Here is an 18,474-nt window from a genome sequence, read left to right as displayed (position 1 = left end):
GGCTACAGTTGTGGTGAGAGGGATTTTAGTAGTGGTGGGAGCATTTGTGGTGGTGGTGGCGGCTGCAGTTGAGGTGCCAGCGGGAGTTCTCGAAGTGGTAAATGGAGTTGATGTTTTGGCAGATGCTGTTGTGGTAGCGGCTGCAGTTGTGGTTGCCGGGGATGTCGTAGTTGCGGTTACAGTTGTGGTGAGAGGGGCTGTAGTAGTGGTGGGAGCAGTTGTGGTGTCAGTGGCTGTTGTATTGGTGATTGCAGTTGTGGTGGCTGGGACTGTTGTGGTGGTGGCTGCAGTTGTGGTGTCAGCTGCAGTTGTGGTGGCAGCGGCTGTTGTAGTGTGGGCTGCAGTTGTGGTGAGAGGGATTTTAGTAGTGGTGGGAGCATTTGTGGTGGTGGTGGCAGCTTTAGTTGTGGTGTTAGCGGGAGTTCTCGAAGTGGTAAATGGAGTTGATGTGTTTGCAGATGCTGTTGTGGTTGCGGCTGCAGTTGTGGTGGCTGGGGATGTCGTAGATGTGGCTACAGTTGTGGTGAGAGGGGCTGTAGTAGTGGTGGTAGCAGTTGTGGTGTCAGTGGCTGTTGTATTGGTGATTGCAGTTGTGGTGGCTGGGGCTGTTGTGGTGGCAGCTGCAGTTGTGGTGTCAGCTGCAGTTGTGGTGGCAGCGGCTGTTGTAGTGTGGGCTGCAGTTGTGGTGACAGGGAAAGTTGTAGTAGCAGCTGCAGTTGTAGTGGCAGCCTCTGTCGTGGGAGCGGCTGCAGTTGTGGTGGCATTGGCTGTTGTAGTGTGGGCTGCAGTTGTGGTTACAGGCGAAGTTGTAGTGGCAACTGCTGTTGTAGTACCAGCTGCAGTTGTGGTGGCATTGGCTGTTGTAGTGTGGGCTGCGGTTGTGGTTACAGAGGAAGTTGTAGTGGCAACTGCTGTTGTAGTACCAGCTGCAGTTGTGGTGGCAGCGGCTGTTGTAGTGTGGGCTGCAGTTGTGGTGAGAGGGATTTTAGTAGTGGTGGGAGCATTTGTGGTGGTGGTGGCAGCTTTAGTTGTGGTGTTAGCGGGAGTTCTCGAAGTGGTAAATGGAGTTGATGTGTTTGCAGATGCTGTTGTGGTTGCGGCTGCAGTTGTGGTGGCTGGGGATGTCGTAGATGTGGCTACAGTTGTGGTGAGAGGGGCTGTAGTAGTGGTTGTAGCAGTTGTGGTGTCAGTGGCTGTTGTATTGGTGATTGCAGTTGTGGTGGCTGGGACTGTTGTGGTGGCAGCTGCAGTTGTGGTGTCAGCTGCAGTTGTAGTGGCAGCCTCTGTCGTAGGAGCGGCTGCAGTTGTGGTGGCATGGGCTGTTGTAGTGTGGGCTGCAGTTGTGGTTACAGGCGAAGTTGTAGTGGCAACTGCTGTTGTAGTACCAGCTGCAGTTGTGGTGGCATTGGCTGTTGTAGTGTGGGCTGCTGTTGTGGTTACAGAGGAAGTTGTAGTGGCAACTGCTGTTGTAGTACCAGCTGCAGTTGTGGTGGCATTGGCTGTTGTAGTGTGGGCTGCAGTTGTGGTGACATTTGAAGTTGTAGTAGCAGTTGCAGTTGTAGTTGCAGAACCTGTCGTTGATGCGGCTGAAATTGTGGTGGCAGCGGCTGTTGTAGTATGGGTTGCAATTGTGGTGACAGGGGACTTGGTGGTGTCGGCTGCTTTTGTAGTATCGGCTGCAGTTGTGGTGGCAGTGGCTGACGTAGTTGCGGCTACAGTTGTGGTGAGAGGGATTTTAGTAGTGGTGGGAGCATTTGTGGTGGTGGTGGCAGCTTTAGTTGTGGTGTTAGCGGGAGTTATCGAAGTGGTAAATGGAGTTGATGTGTTTGCAGATGCTGTTGTGGTTGTGGCTGCAGTTGTGGTGGCTGGGGATGTCGTAGATGTTGCTACAGTTGTGGTGAGAGGGGCTGTAGTAGTGGTGGTAGCAGTTGTGGTGTCAGTGGCTGTTGTATTGGTGATTGCAGTTGTGGTGGCTGGGACTGTTGTGGTGGCAGCTGCAGTTGTGGTGTCAGCTGCAGTTGTGGTGGCAGCGGCTGTTGTAGTGTGGGCTGCAGTTGTGGTGACAGGGGAAGTTGGAGTAGCAGCTGCAGTTGTAGTGGCAGCCTCTGTCGTAGGAGCGGCTGCAGTTGAGGTGGCATTGGCTGTTGTAGTGTGGGCTGCAGTTGTGGTTACAGGCGAAGTTGTAGTGGCAACTGCTGTTGTAGTACCAGCTGCAGTTGTGGTGGCATTGGCTGTTGTAGTGTGGGCTGCAGTTGTGGTGACATTTGAAGTTGTAGTAGCAGTTGCAGTTGTAGTTGCAGAACCTGTCGTTGATGCGGCTGAAATTGTGGTGGCAGCGGCTGTTGTAGTTTGGGTTGCAAATGTGGTGACAGGGGACGTGGTGGTGTCGGCTGCTTTTGTAGTAGCAGTTGCAGTTTTGGTGGCTAGGGATGTCGTAGTTGCTGCTACAGTTGTGGTGAGAGGGGCTGTAGTTGTGGTGGGAGCATTTGTGGTGGCAGTGGTTGTCGTAGTGGTTATTGCAGTTGTGGTGACTGGGACTGTTGTGGTGGGGGCTGTAGTTGTGCTGTCAGCTGCAGTTGTGGTGGCAGTGGCTGACGTAGTTGCGGCTACAGTTGTGGTGAGAGGGATTTTAGTAGTGGTGGGAGCATTTGTGGTGGTGGTGGCGGCTGCAGTTGAGGTGCCAGCAGGAGTTCTCGAAGTGGTAAATGGAGTTGATGTTTTGGCAGATGCTGTTGTGGTAGCGGCTGCAGTTGTGGTTGCCGGGGATGTCGTAGTTGCGGTTACAGTTGTGGTGAGAGGGGCTGTAGTAGTGGTGGGAGCAGTTGTGGTGTCAGTGGCTGTTGTATTGGTGATTGCAGTTGTGGTGGCTGGGACTGTTGTGGTGGCGGCTGCAGTTGTGGTGTCAGCTGCAGTTGTGGTGGCAGCGGCTGTTGTAGTGTGGGCTGCAGTTGTGGTGAGAGGGATTTTAGTAGTGGTGGGAGCATTTGTGGTGGTGGTGGCAGCTTTAGTTGTGGTGTTAGCGGGAGTTCTCGAAGTGGTAAATGGAGTTGATGTGTTTGCAGATGCTGTTGTGGTTGCGGCTGCAGTTGTGGTGGCTGGGGATGTCGTAGATGTGGCTACAGTTGTGGTGAGAGGGGCTGTAGTAGTGGTTGTAGCAGTTGTGGTGTCAGTGGCTGTTGTATTGGTGATTGCAGTTGTGGTGGCTGGGACTGTTGTGGTGGCAGCTGCAGTTGTGGTGTCAGCTGCAGTTGTAGTGGCAGCCTCTGTCGTAGGAGCGGCTGCAGTTGTGGTGGCATTGGCTGTTGTAGTGTGGGCTGCAGTTGTGGTTACAGGCGAAGTTGTAGTGGCAACTGCTGTTGTAGTACCAGCTGCAGTTGTGGTGGCATTGGCTGTTGTAGTGTGGGCTGCGGTTGTGGTTACAGAGGAAGTTGTAGTGGCAACTGCTGTTGTAGTACCAGCTGCAGTTGTGGTGGCATTGGCTGTTGTAGTGTGGGCTGCAGTTGTGGTGACATTTGAAGTTGTAGTAGCAGTTGCAGTTGTAGTTGCAGAACCTGTCGTTGATGCGGCTGAAATTGTGGTGGCAGCGGCTGTTGTAGTATGGGTTGCAATTGTGGTGACAGGGGACGTGGTGGTGTCGGCTGCTTTTGTAGTAGCAGTTGCAGTTTTGGTGGCTAGGGATGTCGTAGTTGCTGCTACAGTTGTGGTGAGAGGGGCTGTAGTTGTGGTGGGAGCATTTGTGGTGGCAGTGGTTGTCGTAGTGGTTATTGCAGTTGTGGTGACTGGGACTGTTGTGGTGGGGGCTGTAGTTGTGCTGTCAGCTGCAGTTGTGGTGGCAGTGGCTGACGTAGTTGCGGCTACAGTTGTGGTGAGAGGGATTTTAGTAGTGGTGGGAGCATTTGTGGTGGTGGTGGCGGCTGCAGTTGAGGTGCCAGCGGGAGTTCTCGAAGTGGTAAATGGAGTTGATGTTTTGGCAGATGCTGTTGTGGTAGCGGCTGCAGTTGTGGTTGCCGGGGATGTCGTAGTTGCGGTTACAGTTGTGGTGAGAGGGGCTGTAGTAGTGGTGGGAGCAGTTGTGGTGTCAGTGGCTGTTGTATTGGTGATTGCAGTTGTGGTGGCTGGGACTGTTGTGGTGGTGGCTGCAGTTGTGGTGTCAGCTGCAGTTGTGGTGGCAGCGGCTGTTGTAGTGTGGGCTGCAGTTGTGGTGAGAGGGATTTTAGTAGTGGTGGGAGCATTTGTGGTGGTGGTGGCAGCTTTAGTTGTGGTGTTAGCGGGAGTTCTCGAAGTGGTAAATGGAGTTGATGTGTTTGCAGATGCTGTTGTGGTTGCGGCTGCAGTTGTGGTGGCTGGGGATGTCGTAGATGTGGCTACAGTTGTGGTGAGAGGGGCTGTAGTAGTGGTGGTAGCAGTTGTGGTGTCAGTGGCTGTTGTATTGGTGATTGCAGTTGTGGTGGCTGGGGCTGTTGTGGTGGCAGCTGCAGTTGTGGTGTCAGCTGCAGTTGTGGTGGCAGCGGCTGTTGTAGTGTGGGCTGCAGTTGTGGTGACAGGGAAAGTTGTAGTAGCAGCTGCAGTTGTAGTGGCAGCCTCTGTCGTAGGAGCGGCTGCAGTTGTGGTGGCATTGGCTGTTGTAGTGTGGGCTGCAGTTGTGGTTACAGGCGAAGTTGTAGTGGCAACTGCTGTTGTAGTACCAGCTGCAGTTGTGGTGGCATTGGCTGTTGTAGTGTGGGCTGCGGTTGTGGTTACAGAGGAAGTTGTAGTGGCAACTGCTGTTGTAGTACCAGCTGCAGTTGTGGTGGCAGCGGCTGTTGTAGTGTGGGCTGCAGTTGTGGTGAGAGGGATTTTAGTAGTGGTGGGAGCATTTGTGGTGGTGGTGGCAGCTTTAGTTGTGGTGTTAGCGGGAGTTCTCGAAGTGGTAAATGGAGTTGATGTGTTTGCAGATGCTGTTGTGGTTGCGGCTGCAGTTGTGGTGGCTGGGGATGTCGTAGATGTGGCTACAGTTGTGGTGAGAGGGGCTGTAGTAGTGGTTGTAGCAGTTGTGGTGTCAGTGGCTGTTGTATTGGTGATTGCAGTTGTGGTGGCTGGGACTGTTGTGGTGGCGGCTGCAGTTGTGGTGTCAGCTGCAGTTGTGGTGGCAGCGGCTGTTGTAGTGTGGGCTGCAGTTGTGGTGACAGGGAAAGTTGTAGTAGCAGCTGCAGTTGTAGTGGCAGCCTCTGTCGTAGGAGCAGCTGCAGTTGTGGTGTCATTGGCTGTTGTAGTGTGGGCTGCAGTTGTGGTTACAGGCGAAGTTGTAGTGGCAACTGCTGTTGTAGTACCAGCTGCAGTTGTGGTGGCATTGGCTGTTGTAGTGTGGGCTGCGGTTGTGGTTACAGAGGAAGTTGTAGTGGCAACTGCTGTTGTAGTACCAGCTGCAGTTGTGGTGGCATTGGCTGTTGTAGTGTGGGCTGCAGTTGTGGTGACATTTGAAGTTGTAGTAGCAGTTGCAGTTGTAGTTGCAGAACCTGTCGTTGATGCGGCTGAAATTGTGGTGGCAGCGGCTGTTGTAGTTTGGGTTGCAATTGTGGTGACAGGGGACGTGGTGGTGTCGGCTGCTTTTGTAGTAGCAGTTGCAGTTTTGGTGGCTAGGGATGTCGTAGTTGCTGCTACAGTTGTGGTGAGAGGGGCTGTAGTTGTGGTGGGAGCATTTGTGGTGGCAGTGGTTGTCGTAGTGGTTATTGCAGTTGTGGTGACTGGGACTGTTGTGGTGGGGGCTGTAGTTGTGCTGTCAGCTGCAGTTGTGGTGGCAGTGGCTGACGTAGTTGCGGCTACAGTTGTGGTGAGAGGGATTTTAGTAGTGGTGGGAGCATTTGTGGTGGTGGTGGCGGCTGCAGTTGAGGTGCCAGCAGGAGTTCTCGAAGTGGTAAATGGAGTTGATGTTTTGGCAGATGCTGTTGTGGTAGCGGCTGCAGTTGTGGTTGCCGGGGGATGTCGTAGTTGCGGTTACAGTTGTGGTGAGAGGGGCTGTAGTAGTGGTGGGAGCAGTTGTGGTGTCAGTGGCTGTTGTATTGGTGATTGCAGTTGTGGTGGCTGGGACTGTTGTGGTGGTGGCTGCAGTTGTGGTGTCAGCTGCAGTTGTGGTGGCAGCGGCTGTTGTAGTGTGGGCTGCAGTTGTGGTGAGAGGGATTTTAGTAGTGGTGGGAGCATTTGTGGTGGTGGTGGCAGCTTTAGTTGTGGTGTTAGCGGGAGTTCTCGAAGTGGTAAATGGAGTTGATGTGTTTGCAGATGCTGTTGTGGTTGCGGCTGCAGTTGTGGTGGCTGGGGATGTCGTAGATGTGGCTACAGTTGTGGTGAGAGGGGCTTTAGTAGTGGTGGAAGCAGTTCTGGTGGCTGTGGCTGTTGTATTGGTGATTGCAGTTGTGGTGGCTGGGACTGTTGTGGTGGCGGCTGCAGTTGTGGTGTCAGCTGCAGTTGTGGTGGCAGCGGCTGTTGTAGTGTGGGCTGCAGTTGTGGTGACAGGGAAAGTTGTAGTAGCAGCTGCAGTTGTAGTGGCAGCCTCTGTCGTAGGAGCGGCTGCAGTTGTGGTGGCATTGGCTGTTGTAGTGTGGGCTGCAGTTGTGGTTACAGGCGAAGTTGTAGTGGCAACTGCTGTTGTAGTACCAGCTGCAGTTGTGGTGGCATTGGCTGTTGTAGTGTGGGCTGCGGTTGTGGTTACAGAGGAAGTTGTAGTGGCAACTGCTGTTGTAGTACCAGCTGCAGTTGTGGTGGCATTGGCTGTTGTAGTGTGGGCTGCAGTTGTGGTGACATTTGAAGTTGTAGTAGCAGTTGCAGTTGTAGTTGCAGAACCTGTCGTTGATGCGGCTGAAATTGTGGTGGCAGCGGCTGTTGTAGTTTGGGTTGCAATTGTGGTGACAGGGGACGTGGTGGTGTCGGCTGCTTTTGTAGTAGCAGTTGCAGTTTTGGTGGCTAGGGATGTCGTAGTTGCTGCTACAGTTGTGGTGAGAGGGGCTGTAGTTGTGGTGGGAGCATTTGTGGTGGCAGTGGTTGTCGTAGTGGTTATTGCAGTTGTGGTGACTGGGACTGTTGTGGTGGGGGCTGTAGTTGTGCTGTCAGCTGCAGTTGTGGTGGCAGTGGCTGACGTAGTTGCGGCTACAGTTGTGGTGAGAGGGATTTTAGTAGTGGTGGGAGCATTTGTGGTGGTGGTGGCGGCTGCAGTTGAGGTGCCAGCAGGAGTTCTCGAAGTGGTAAATGGAGTTGATGTTTTGGCAGATGCTGTTGTGGTAGCGGCTGCAGTTGTGGTTGCCGGGGATGTCGTAGTTGCGGTTACAGTTGTGGTGAGAGGGGCTGTAGTAGTGGTGGGAGCAGTTGTGGTGTCAGTGGCTGTTGTATTGGTGATTGCAGTTGTGGTGGCTGGGACTGTTGTGGTGGTGGCTGCAGTTGTGGTGTCAGCTGCAGTTGTGGTGGCAGCGGCTGTTGTAGTGTGGGCTGCAGTTGTGGTGAGAGGGATTTTAGTAGTGGTGGGAGCATTTGTGGTGGTGGTGGCAGCTTTAGTTGTGGTGTTAGCGGGAGTTCTCGAAGTGGTAAATGGAGTTGATGTGTTTGCAGATGCTGTTGTGGTTGCGGCTGCAGTTGTGGTGGCTGGGGATGTCGTAGATGTGGCTACAGTTGTGGTGAGAGGGGCTTTAGTAGTGGTGGAAGCAGTTGTGGTGGCTGTGGCTGTTGTATTGGTGATTGCAGTTGTGGTGGCTGGGACTGTTGTGGTGGCGGCTGCAGTTGTGGTGTCAGCTGCAGTTGTGGTGGCAGCGGCTGTTGTAGTGTGGGCTGCAGTTGTGGTGACAGGGAAAGTTGTAGTAGCAGCTGCAGTTGTAGTGGCAGCCTCTGTCGTAGGAGCGGCTGCAGTTTGTGGTGGCATTGGCTGTTGTAGTGTGGGCTGCAGTTGTGGTTACAGGCGAAGTTGTAGTGGCAACTGCTGTTGTAGTACCAGCTGCAGTTGTGGTGGCATTGGCTGTTGTAGTGTGGGCTGCGGTTGTGGTTACAGAGGAAGTTGTAGTGGCAACTGCTGTTGTAGTACCAGCTGCAGTTGTGGTGGCATTGGCTGTTGTAGTGTGGGCTGCAGTTGTGGTGACATTTGAAGTTGTAGTAGCAGTTGCAGTTGTAGTTGCAGAACCTGTCGTTGATGCGGCTGAAATTGTGGTGGCAGCGGCTGTTGTAGTTTGGGTTGCAATTGTGGTGACAGGGGACGTGGTGGTGTCGGCTGCTTTTGTAGTAGCAGTTGCAGTTTTGGTGGCTAGGGATGTCGTAGTTGCTGCTACAGTTGTGGTGAGAGGGGCTGTAGTTGTGGTGGGAGCATTTGTGGTGGCAGTGGTTGTCGTAGTGGTTATTGCAGTTGTGGTGACTGGGACTGTTGTGGTGGGGGCTGTAGTTGTGCTGTCAGCTGCAGTTGTGGTGGCAGTGGCTGACGTAGTTGCGGCTACAGTTGTGGTGAGAGGGATTTTAGTAGTGGTGGGAGCATTTGTGGTGGTGGTGGCGGCTGCAGTTGAGGTGCCAGCAGGAGTTCTCGAAGTGGTAAATGGAGTTGATGTTTTGGCAGATGCTGTTGTGGTAGCGGCTGCAGTTGTGGTTGCCGGGGATGTCGTAGTTGCGGTTACAGTTGTGGTGAGAGGGGCTGTAGTAGTGGTGGGAGCAGTTGTGGTGTCAGTGGCTGTTGTATTGGTGATTGCAGTTGTGGTGGCTGGGACTGTTGTGGTGGTGAATGCAGTTGTGGTGTCAGCTGCAGTTGTGGTGGCAGCGGCTGTTGTAGTGTGGGCTGCAGTTGTGGTGAGAGGGATTTTAGTAGTGGTGGGAGCATTTGTGGTGGTGGTGGCAGCTTTAGTTGTGGTGTTAGCGGGAGTTCTCGAAGTGGTAAATGGAGTTGATGTGTTTGCAGATGCTGTTGTGGTTGCGGCTGCAGTTGTGGTGGCTGGGGATGTCGTAGATGTGGCTACAGTTGTGGTGAGAGGGGCTTTAGTAGTGGTGGAAGCAGTTGTGGTGGCTGTGGCTGTTGTATTGGTGATTGCAGTTGTGGTGGCTGGGACTGTTGTGGTGGCGGCTGCAGTTGTGGTGTCAGCTGCAGTTGTGGTGGCAGCGGCTGTTGTAGTGTGGGCTGCAGTTGTGGTGACAGGGAAAGTTGTAGTAGCAGCTGCAGTTGTAGTGGCAGCCTCTGTCGTAGGAGCGGCTGCAGTTGTGGTGGCATTGGCTGTTGTAGTGTGGGCTGCAGTTGTGGTTACAGGCGAAGTTGTAGTGGCAACTGCTGTTGTAGTACCAGCTGCAGTTGTGGTGGCATTGGCTGTTGTAGTGTGGGCTGCGGTTGTGGTTACAGAGGAAGTTGTAGTGGCAACTGCTGTTGTAGTACCAGCTGCAGTTGTGGTGGCATTGGCTGTTGTAGTGTGGGCTGCAGTTGTGGTGACATTTGAAGTTGTAGTAGCAGTTGCAGTTGTAGTTGCAGAACCTGTCGTTGATGCGGCTGAAATTGTGGTGGCAGCGGCTGTTGTAGTTTGGGTTGCAATTGTGGTGACAGGGGACGTGGTGGTGTCGGCTGCTTTTGTAGTAGCAGTTGCAGTTTTGGTGGCTAGGGATGTCGTAGTTGCTGCTACAGTTGTGGTGAGAGGGGCTGTAGTTGTGGTGGGAGCATTTGTGGTGGCAGTGGTTGTCGTAGTGGTTATTGCAGTTGTGGTGACTGGGACTGTTGTGGTGGGGGCTGTAGTTGTGCTGTCAGCTGCAGTTGTGGTGGCAGTGGCTGACGTAGTTGCGGCTACAGTTGTGGTGAGAGGGATTTTAGTAGTGGTGGGAGCATTTGTGGTGGTGGTGGCGGCTGCAGTTGAGGTGCCAGCAGGAGTTCTCGAAGTGGTAAATGGAGTTGATGTTTTGGCAGATGCTGTTGTGGTAGCGGCTGCAGTTGTGGTTGCCGGGGATGTCGTAGTTGCGGTTACAGTTGTGGTGAGAGGGGCTGTAGTAGTGGTGGGAGCAGTTGTGGTGTCAGTGGCTGTTGTATTGGTGATTGCAGTTGTGGTGGCTGGGACTGTTGTGGTGGTGGCTGCAGTTGTGGTGTCAGCTGCAGTTGTGGTGGCAGCGGCTGTTGTAGTGTGGGCTGCAGTTGTGGTGAGAGGGATTTTAGTAGTGGTGGGAGCATTTGTGGTGGTGGTGGCAGCTTTAGTTGTGGTGTTAGCGGAAGTTCTCGAAGTGGTAAATGGAGTTGATGTGTTTGCAGATGCTGTTGTGGTTGCGGCTGCAGTTGTGGTGGCTGGGGATGTCGTAGATGTGGCTACAGTTGTGGTGAGAGGGGCTTTAGTAGTGGTGGAAGCAGTTGTGGTGGCTGTGGCTGTTGTATTGGTGATTGCAGTTGTGGTGGCTGGGACTGTTGTGGTGGCGGCTGCAGTTGTGGTGTCAGCTGCAGTTGTGGTGGCAGCGGCTGTTGTAGTGTGGGCTGCAGTTGTGGTGACAGGGAAAGTTGTAGTAGCAGCTGCAGTTGTAGTGGCAGCCTCTGTCGTGGAGAGCGGCTGCAGTTGTGGTGGCATTGGCTGTTGTAGTGTGGGCTGCAGTTGTGGTTACAGGGGAAGTTGTAGTGGCAACTGCTGTTGTAGTACCAGCTGCAGTTGTGGTGGCATTGGCTGTTGTAGTGTGGGCTGCGGTTGTGGTTACAGGGGAAGTTGTAGTGGCAACTGCTGTTGTAGTACCAGCTGCAGTTGTGGTGGCATTGGCTGTTGTAGTGTGGGCTGCAGTTGTGGTGACATTTGAAGTTGTAGTAGCAGTTGCAGTTGTAGTTGCAGAACCTGTCGTTGATGCGGCTGAAATTGTGGTGGCAGCGGCTGTTGTAGTTTGGGTTGCAATTGTGGTGACAGGGGACGTGGTGGTGTCGGCTGCTTTTGTAGTAGCAGTTGCAGTTTTGGTGGCTAGGGATGTCGTAGTTGCTGCTACAGTTGTGGTGAGAGGGGCTGTAGTTGTGGTGGGAGCATTTGTGGTGGCAGTGGTTGTCGTAGTGGTTATTGCAGTTGTGGTGACTGGGACTGTTGTGGTGGGGGCTGTAGTTGTGCTGTCAGCTGCAGTTGTGGTGGCAGTGGCTGACGTAGTTGCGGCTACAGTTGTGGTGAGAGGGATTTTAGTAGTGGTGGGAGCATTTGTGGTGGTGGTGGCGGCTGCAGTTGAGGTGCCAGCAGGAGTTCTCGAAGTGGTAAATGGAGTTGATGTTTTGGCAGATGCTGTTGTGGTAGCGGCTGCAGTTGTGGTGGCCGGGGATGTCGTAGTTGCGGTTACAGTTGTGGTGAGAGGGGCTGTAGTAGTGGTGGGAGCAGTTGTGGTGTCAGTGGCTGTTGTATTGGTGATTGCAGTTGTGGTGGCTGGGACTGTTGTGGTGGCGGCTGCAGTTGTGGTGTCAGCTGCAGTTGTGGTGGCAGCGGCTGTTGTAGTGTGGGCTGCAGTTGTGGTGAGAGGGATTTTAGTAGTGGTGGGAGCATTTGTGGTGGTGGTGGCAGCTTTAGTTGTGGTGTTAGCGGAAGTTCTCGAAGTGGTAAATGGAGTTGATGTGTTTGCAGATGCTGTTGTGGTTGCGGCTGCAGTTGTGGTGGCTGGGGATGTCGTAGATGCGGCTACAGTTGTGGTGAGAGGGGCTGTAGTAGTGGTGGTAGCAGTTGTGGTGTCAGTGGCTGTTGTATTGGTGATTGCAGTTGTGGTGGCTGGGACTGTTGTGGTGGCAGCTGCAGTTGTGGTGTCAGCTGCAGTTGTGGTGGCAGCGGCTGTTGTAGTGTGGGCTGCAGTTGTGGTGACAGGGAAAGTTGTAGTAGCAGCTGCAGTTGTAGTGGCAGCCTCTGTCGTAGGAGCGGCTGCAGTTGTGGTGGCATTGGCTGTTGTAGTGTGGGCTGCAGTTGTGGTTACAGGCGAAGTTGTAGTGGCAACTGCTGTTGTAGTACCAGCTGCAGTTGTGGTGGCATTGGCTGTTGTAGTGTGGGCTGCGGTTGTGGTTACAGAGGAAGTTGTAGTGGCAACTGCTGTTGTAGTACCAGCTGCAGTTGTGGTGGCATTGGCTGTTGTAGTGTGGGCTGCAGTTGTGGTGACATTTGAAGTTGTAGTAGCAGTTGCAGTTGTAGTTGCAGAACCTGTCGTTGATGCGGCTGAAATTGTGGTGGCAGCGGCTGTTGTAGTTTGGGTTGCAATTGTGGTGACAGGGGACGTGGTGGTGTTGGCTGCTTTTGTAGTAGCAGTTGCAGTTTTGGTGGCTAGGGATGTCGTAGTTGCTGCTACAGTTGTGGTGAGAGGTGCTGTAGTTGTGGTGGGAGCATTTGTGGTGGCAGTGGTTGTCGTAGTGGTTATTGCAGTTGTGGTGACTGGGACTGTTGTGGTGGGGGCTGTAGTTGTGCTGTCAGCTGCAGTTGTGGTGGCAGTGGCTGACGTAGTTGCGGCTACAGTTGTGGTGAGAGGGATTTTAGTAGTGGTGGGAGCATTTGTGGTGGTGGTGGCGGCTGCAGTTGAGGTGCCAGCAGGAGTTCTCGAAGTGGTAAATGGAGTTGATGTTTTGGCAGATGCTGTTGTGGTAGCGGCTGCAGTTGTGGTTGCCGGGGATGTCGTAGTTGCGGTTACAGTTGTGGTGAGAGGGGCTGTAGTAGTGGTGGGAGCAGTTGTGGTGTCAGTGGCTGTTGTATTGGTGATTGCAGTTGTGGTGGCTGGGACTGTTGTGGTGGTGGCTGCAGTTGTGGTGTCAGCTGCAGTTGTGGTGGCAGCGGCTGTTGTAGTGTGGGCTGCAGTTGTGGTGAGAGGGATTTTAGTAGTGGTGGGAGCATTTGTGGTGGTGGTGGCAGCTTTAGTTTTGGTGTTAGCGGGAGTTCTCGAAGTGGTAAATGGAGTTGATGTGTTTGCAGATGCTGTTGTGGTTGCGGCTGCAGTTGTGGTGGCTGGGGACGTCGTAGATGAGGCTACAGTTGTGGTGAGAGGGGCTGTAGTAGTGGTGGTAGCAGTTGTGGTGTCAGTGGCTGTTGTATTGGTGATTGCAGTTGTGGTGGCTGGGACTGTTGTGGTGGCAGCTGCAGTTGTGGTGTCAGCTGCAGTTGTGGTGGCAGCGGCTGTTGTAGTGTGGGCTGCAGTTGTGGTGACAGGGAAAGTTGTAGTAGCAGCTGCAGTTGTAGTGGCAGCCTCTGTCGTAGGAGCGGCTGCAGTTGTGGTGGCATTGGCTGTTGTAGTGTGGGCTGCAGTTGTGGTTACAGGCGAAGTTGTAGTGGCAACTGCTGTTGTAGTACCAGCTGCAGTTGTGGTGGCATTGGCTGTTGTAGTGTGGGCTGCGGTTGTGGTTACAGAGGAAGTTGTAGTGGCAACTGCTGTTGTAGTACCAGCTGCAGTTGTGGTGGCATTGGCTGTTGTAGTGTGGGCTGCAGTTGTGGTGACATTTGAAGTTGTAGTAGCAGTTGCAGTTGTAGTTGCAGAACCTGTCGTTGATGCGGCTGAAATTGTGGTGGCAGCGGCTGTTGTAGTTTGGGTTGCAATTGTGGTGACAGGGGACGTGGTGGTGTCGGCTGCTTTTGTAGTAGCAGTTGCAGTTTTGGTGGCTAGGGATGTCGTAGTTGCTGCTACAGTTGTGGTGAGAGGGGCTGTAGTTGTGGTGGGAGCATTTGTGGTGGCAGTGGTTGTCGTAGTGGTTATTGCAGTTGTGGTTACTGGGACTGTTGTGGTGGGGGCTGTAGTTGTGCTGTCAGCTGCAGTTGTGGTGGCAGTGGCTGACGTAGTTGCGGCTACAGTTGTGGTGAGATGGATTTTAGTAGTGGTGGGAGCATTTGTGGTGGTGGTGGCGGCTGCAGTTGAGGTGCCAGCAGGAGTTCTCGAAGTGGTAAATGGAGTTGATGTTTTGGCAGATGCTGTTGTGGTAGCGGCTGCAGTTGTGGTTGCCGGGGATGTCGTAGTTGCGGCTACAGTTGTGGTGAGAGGGGCTTTAGTAGTGGTGGGAGCAGTTGTGGTGTCAGTGGCTGTTGTATTGGTGATTGCAGTTGTGGTGGCTGGGACTGTTGTGGTGGTGGCTGCAGTTGTGGTGTCAGCTGCAGTTGTGGTGGCAGCGGCTGTTGTAGTGTGGGCTGCAGTTGTGGTGAGAGGGATTTTAGTAGTGGTGGGAGCATTTGTGGTGGTGGTGGCAGCTTTAGTTGTGGTGTTAGCGGGAGTTCTCGAAGTGGTAAATGGAGTTGATGTGTTTGCAGATGCTGTTGTGGTTGCGGCTGCAGTTGTGGTGGCTGGGGATGTCGTAGATGCGGCTACAGTTGTGGTGAGAGGGGCTTTAGTAGTGGTGGAAGCAGTTCTGGTGGCTGTGGCTGTTGTATTGGTGATTGCAGTTGTGGTGGCTGGGACTGTTGTGGTGGCGGCTGCAGTTGTGGTGTCAGCTGCAGTTGTGGTGGCAGCGGCTGTTGTAGTGTGGGCTGCAGTTGTGGTGACAGGGAAAGTTGTAGTAGCAGCTGCAGTTGTAGTGGCAGCCTCTGTCGTAGGAGCGGCTGCAGTTGTGGTGGCATTGGCTGTTGTAGTGTGGGCTGCAGTTGTGGTTACAGGCGAAGTTGTAGTGGCAACTGCTGTTGTAGTACCAGCTGCAGTTGTGGTGGCATTGGCTGTTGTAGTGTGGGCTGCGGTTGTGGTTACAGAGGGAAGTTGTAGTGGCAACTGCTGTTGTAGTACCAGCTGCAGTTGTGGTGGCATTGGCTGTTGTAGTGTGGGCTGCAGTTGTGGTGACATTTGAAGTTGTAGTAGCAGTTGCAGTTGTAGTTGCAGAACCTGTCGTTGATGCGGCTGAAATTGTGGTGGCAGCGGCTGTTGTAGTTTGGGTTGCAATTGTGGTGACAGGGGACGTGGTGGTGTCGGCTGCTTTTGTAGTAGCAGTTGCAGTTTTGGTGGCTAGGGATGTCGTAGTTGCTGCTACAGTTGTGGTGAGAGGGGCTGTAGTTGTGGTGGGAGCATTTGTGGTGGCAGTGGTTGTCGTAGTGGTTATTGCAGTTGTGGTGACTGGGACTGTTGTGGTGGGGGCTGTAGTTGTGCTGTCAGCTGTGGTTCTGGTGGCAGTGGCTGACGTATTTGCGGCTACAGTTGTGGTGAGAGGGATTTTAGTAGTGGTGGGAGCATTTGTGGTGGTGGTGGCGGCTGCAGTTGAGGTGCCAGCAGGAGTTCTCGAAGTGGTAAATGGAGTTGATGTTTTGGCAGATGCTGTTGTGGTAGCGGCTGCAGTTGTGGTGGCTGGGGATGTCGTAGTTGCGGTTACAGTTGTGGTGAGAGGGGCTGTAGTAGTGGTGGGAGCAGTTGTGGTGTCAGTGGCTGTTGTATTGGTGATTGCAGTTGTGGTGGCTGGGACTGTTGTGGTGGCGGCTGCAGTTGTGGTGTCAGCTGCAGTTGTGGTGGCAGCGGCTGTTGTAGTGTGGGCTGCAGTTGTGGTTACAGGGGAAGTTGTAGTAGCAGCTGCTGTTGTAGTACCAGCTGCAGTTGTGGTGGCATTGGCTGTTGTAGTGTGGGCTGCAGTTGTGGTTACAGGGGAAGTTGTAGTGGCAACTGCTGTTGTAGTACCAGCTGCAGTTGTGGTGGCATTGGCTGTTGTAGTGTGGGCTGCGGTTGTGGTTACAGGGGAAGTTGTAGTGGCAACTGCTGTTGTAGTACCAGCTGCAGTTGTGGTGGCATTGGCTGTTGTAGTGTGGGCTGCAGTTGTGGTGACATTTGAAGTTGTAGTAGCAGTTGCAGTTGTAGTTGCAGAACCTGTCGTTGATGCGGCTGAAATTGTGGTGGCAGCGGCTGTTGTAGTTTGGGTTGCAATTGTGGTGACAGGGGACGTGGTGGTGTCGGCTGCTTTTGTAGTAGCAGTTGCAGTTTTGGTGGCTAGGGATGTCGTAGTTGCTGCTACAGTTGTGGTGAGAGGGGCTGTAGTTGTGGTGGGAGCATTTGTGGTGGCAGTGGTTGTCGTAGTGGTTATTGCAGTTGTGGTGACTGGGACTGTTGTGGTGGGGGCTGTAGTTGTGCTGTCAGCTGCAGTTGTGGTGGCAGTGGCTGACGTAGTTGCGGCTACAGTTGTGGTGAGAGGGATTTTAGTAGTGGTGGGAGCATTTGTGGTGGTGGTGGCGGCTGCAGTTGAGGTGCCAGCAGGAGTTCTCGAAGTGGTAAATGGAGTTGATGTTTTGGCAGATGCTGTTGTGGTAGCGGCTGCAGTTGTGGTTGCCGGGGATGTCGTAGTTGCGGTTACAGTTGTGGTGAGAGGGGCTTTAGTAGTGGTGGGAGCAGTTGTGGTGTCAGTGGCTGTTGTATTGGTGATTGCAGTTGTGGTGGCTGGGACTGTTGTGGTGGCGGCTGCAGTTGTGGTGTCAGCTGCAGTTGTGGTGGCAGCGGCTGTTGTAGTGTGGGCTGCAGTTGTGGTGAGAGGGATTTTAGTAGTGGTGGGAGCATTTGTGGTGGTGGTGGCAGCTTTAGTTGTGTTGTTAGCGGGACTTCTCGAAGTGGTAAATGGAGTTGATGTGTTTGCAGATGCTATTGTGGTAGCGGCTGCAGTTGTGGTGGCTGGGGATGTCGTAGCTGCGGCTACAGTTGTGGTGAGAGGGGCTTTAGTAGTGGTGGAAGCAGTTGTGGTGGCTGTGGCTGTTGTATTGGTGATTGCAGTTGTGGTGGCTGGGACTGTTGTGGTGGCGGCTGCAGTTGTGGTGTCAGCTGCAGTTGTGGTGGCAGCGGCTGTTGTAGTGTGGGCTGCAGTTGTGGTGACAGGGGAAGTTGTAGTGGCAACTGCTGTTGTAGTGGCAGCATCTGTCGTAGAGCGGCTGCAGTTGTGGTGGCATTGGCTGTTGTAGTGTGGGCTGCAGTTGTGGTTACAGGGGAAGTTGTAGTGGCAACTGCTGTTGTAGTACCAGCTGCAGTTGTGGTGGCATTGGCTGTTGTAGTGTGGGCTGCGGTTGTGGTTACAGAGGAAGTTGTAGTGGCAACTGCTGTTGTAGTACCAGCTGCAGTTGTGGTGGCATTGGCTGTTGTAGTGTGGGCTGCAGTTGTGGTGACATTTGAAGTTGTAGTAGCAGTTGCAGTTGTAGTTGCAGAACCTGTCGTTGATGCGGCTGAAATTGTGGTGGCAGCGGCTGTTGTAGTTTGGGTTGCAATTGTGGTGACAGGGGACGTGGTGGTGTCGGCTGCTTTTGTAGTAGCAGTTGCAGTTTTGGTGGCTAGGGATGTCGTAGTTGCTGCTACAGTTGTGGTGAGAGGGGCTGTAGTTGTGGTGGGAGCATTTGTGGTGGCAGTGGTTGTCGTAGTGGTTATTGCAGTTGTGGTGACTGGGACTGTTGTGGTGGGGGCTGTAGTTGTGCTGTCAGCTGCAGTTGTGGTGGCAGTGGCTGACGTAGTTGCGGCTACAGTTGTGGTGAGAGGAATTTTAGTAGTGGTGGGAGCATTTGTGGTGGTGGTGGCAGCTGCAGTTGAGGTGCCAGCAGGAGTTCTCGAAGTGGTAAATGGAGTTGATGTTTTGGCAGATGCTGTTGTGGTAGCGGCTGCAGTTGTGGTGGCTCGGGATGTCGTAGTTGTGGCTACAGTTGTGGTGAGAGGGGCTTTAGTAGTGGTGGAAGCAGTTGTGGTGGCTGTGGCTGTTGTATTGGTGATTGCAGTTGTGGTGGCTGGGACTGTTGTGGTGGCGGCTGCAGTTGTGGTGTCAGCTGCAGTTGTGGTGGCAGCGGCTGTTGTAGTGTGGGCTGCAGTTGTGGTTACAGGGGAAGTTGTAGTGGCAACTGCTGTTGTAGTGGCAGCCTCGGTCAAGGAGTGGCTGCAGTTGTGGTGGCATTGGCTGTTGTAGTGTGGGCTGCAGTTGTGGTTACAGGCGAAGTTGTAGTGGCAACTGCTGTTGTAGTACCAGCTGCAGTTGTGGTGGCATTGGCTGTTGTAGTGTGGGCTGCAGTTGTGGTGACATTTGAAGTTGTAGTAGCAGTTGCAGTTGTAGTTGCAGAACCTGTCGTTGATGCGGCTGAAATTGTGGTGGCAGCGGCTGTTGTAGTTTGGGTTGCAAATGTGGTGACAGGGGACGTGGTGGTGTCGGCTGCTTTTGTAGTAGCAGTTGCAGTTTTGGTGGCTAGGGATGTCGTAGTTGCTGCTACAGTTGTGGTGAGAGGGACTGTAGTTGTGGTGGGAGCATTTGTGGTGGCAGTGGTTGTCGTAGTGGTTATTGCAGTTGTGGTGACTGGGACTGTTGTGGTGGGGGCTGTAGTTGTGCTGTCAGCTGCAGTTGTGGTGGCAGTGGCTGACGTAGTTGCGGCTACAGTTGTGGTGAGAGGGATTTTAGTAGTGGTGGGAGCATTTGTGGTGGTGTGCGGCTGCAGTTGAGGTGCCAGCAGGAGTTCTCGAAGTGGTAAATGGAGTTGATGTTTTGGCAGATGCTGTTGTGGTAGCGGCTGCAGTTGTGGTGGCCGGGGATGTCGTAGTTGCGGCTACAGTTGTGGTGAGAGGGGCTTTAGTAGTGGTGGGAGCAGTTGTGGTGTCTGTGGCTGTTGTATTGGTGATTGCAGTTGT

General features: G+C 53.6%; 1 protein-coding gene across 1 annotated transcript in view; it reads right to left on the bottom strand.

Annotated features, from left to right (window-relative positions):
* LOC123726594 (integumentary mucin C.1-like) overlaps positions 1-18,474 on the bottom strand; it is a gene marked incomplete at its 5' end in the record, with an annotated part of 44,019 nt that overhangs the window by 13,182 nt on the left and 12,363 nt on the right. The window contains 2 exons of the mRNA XM_045693698.1: positions 6,290-6,421; positions 10,437-10,505. Of these exons, the coding sequence (XP_045549654.1) occupies positions 6,290-6,421; positions 10,437-10,505 (201 nt within the window). The remainder of the gene's footprint in view (positions 1-6,289; positions 6,422-10,436; positions 10,506-18,474) is intronic.

This window comes from Salmo salar, chromosome ssa14, assembly GCF_905237065.1.
Source record: "Salmo salar chromosome ssa14, Ssal_v3.1, whole genome shotgun sequence".
NCBI lineage: Eukaryota > Metazoa > Chordata > Actinopteri > Salmoniformes > Salmonidae > Salmo > Salmo salar.
The sequence above is the reverse complement of the archived record's forward strand: the minus strand, read 5'-3'. Positions and strand labels throughout refer to the sequence as shown.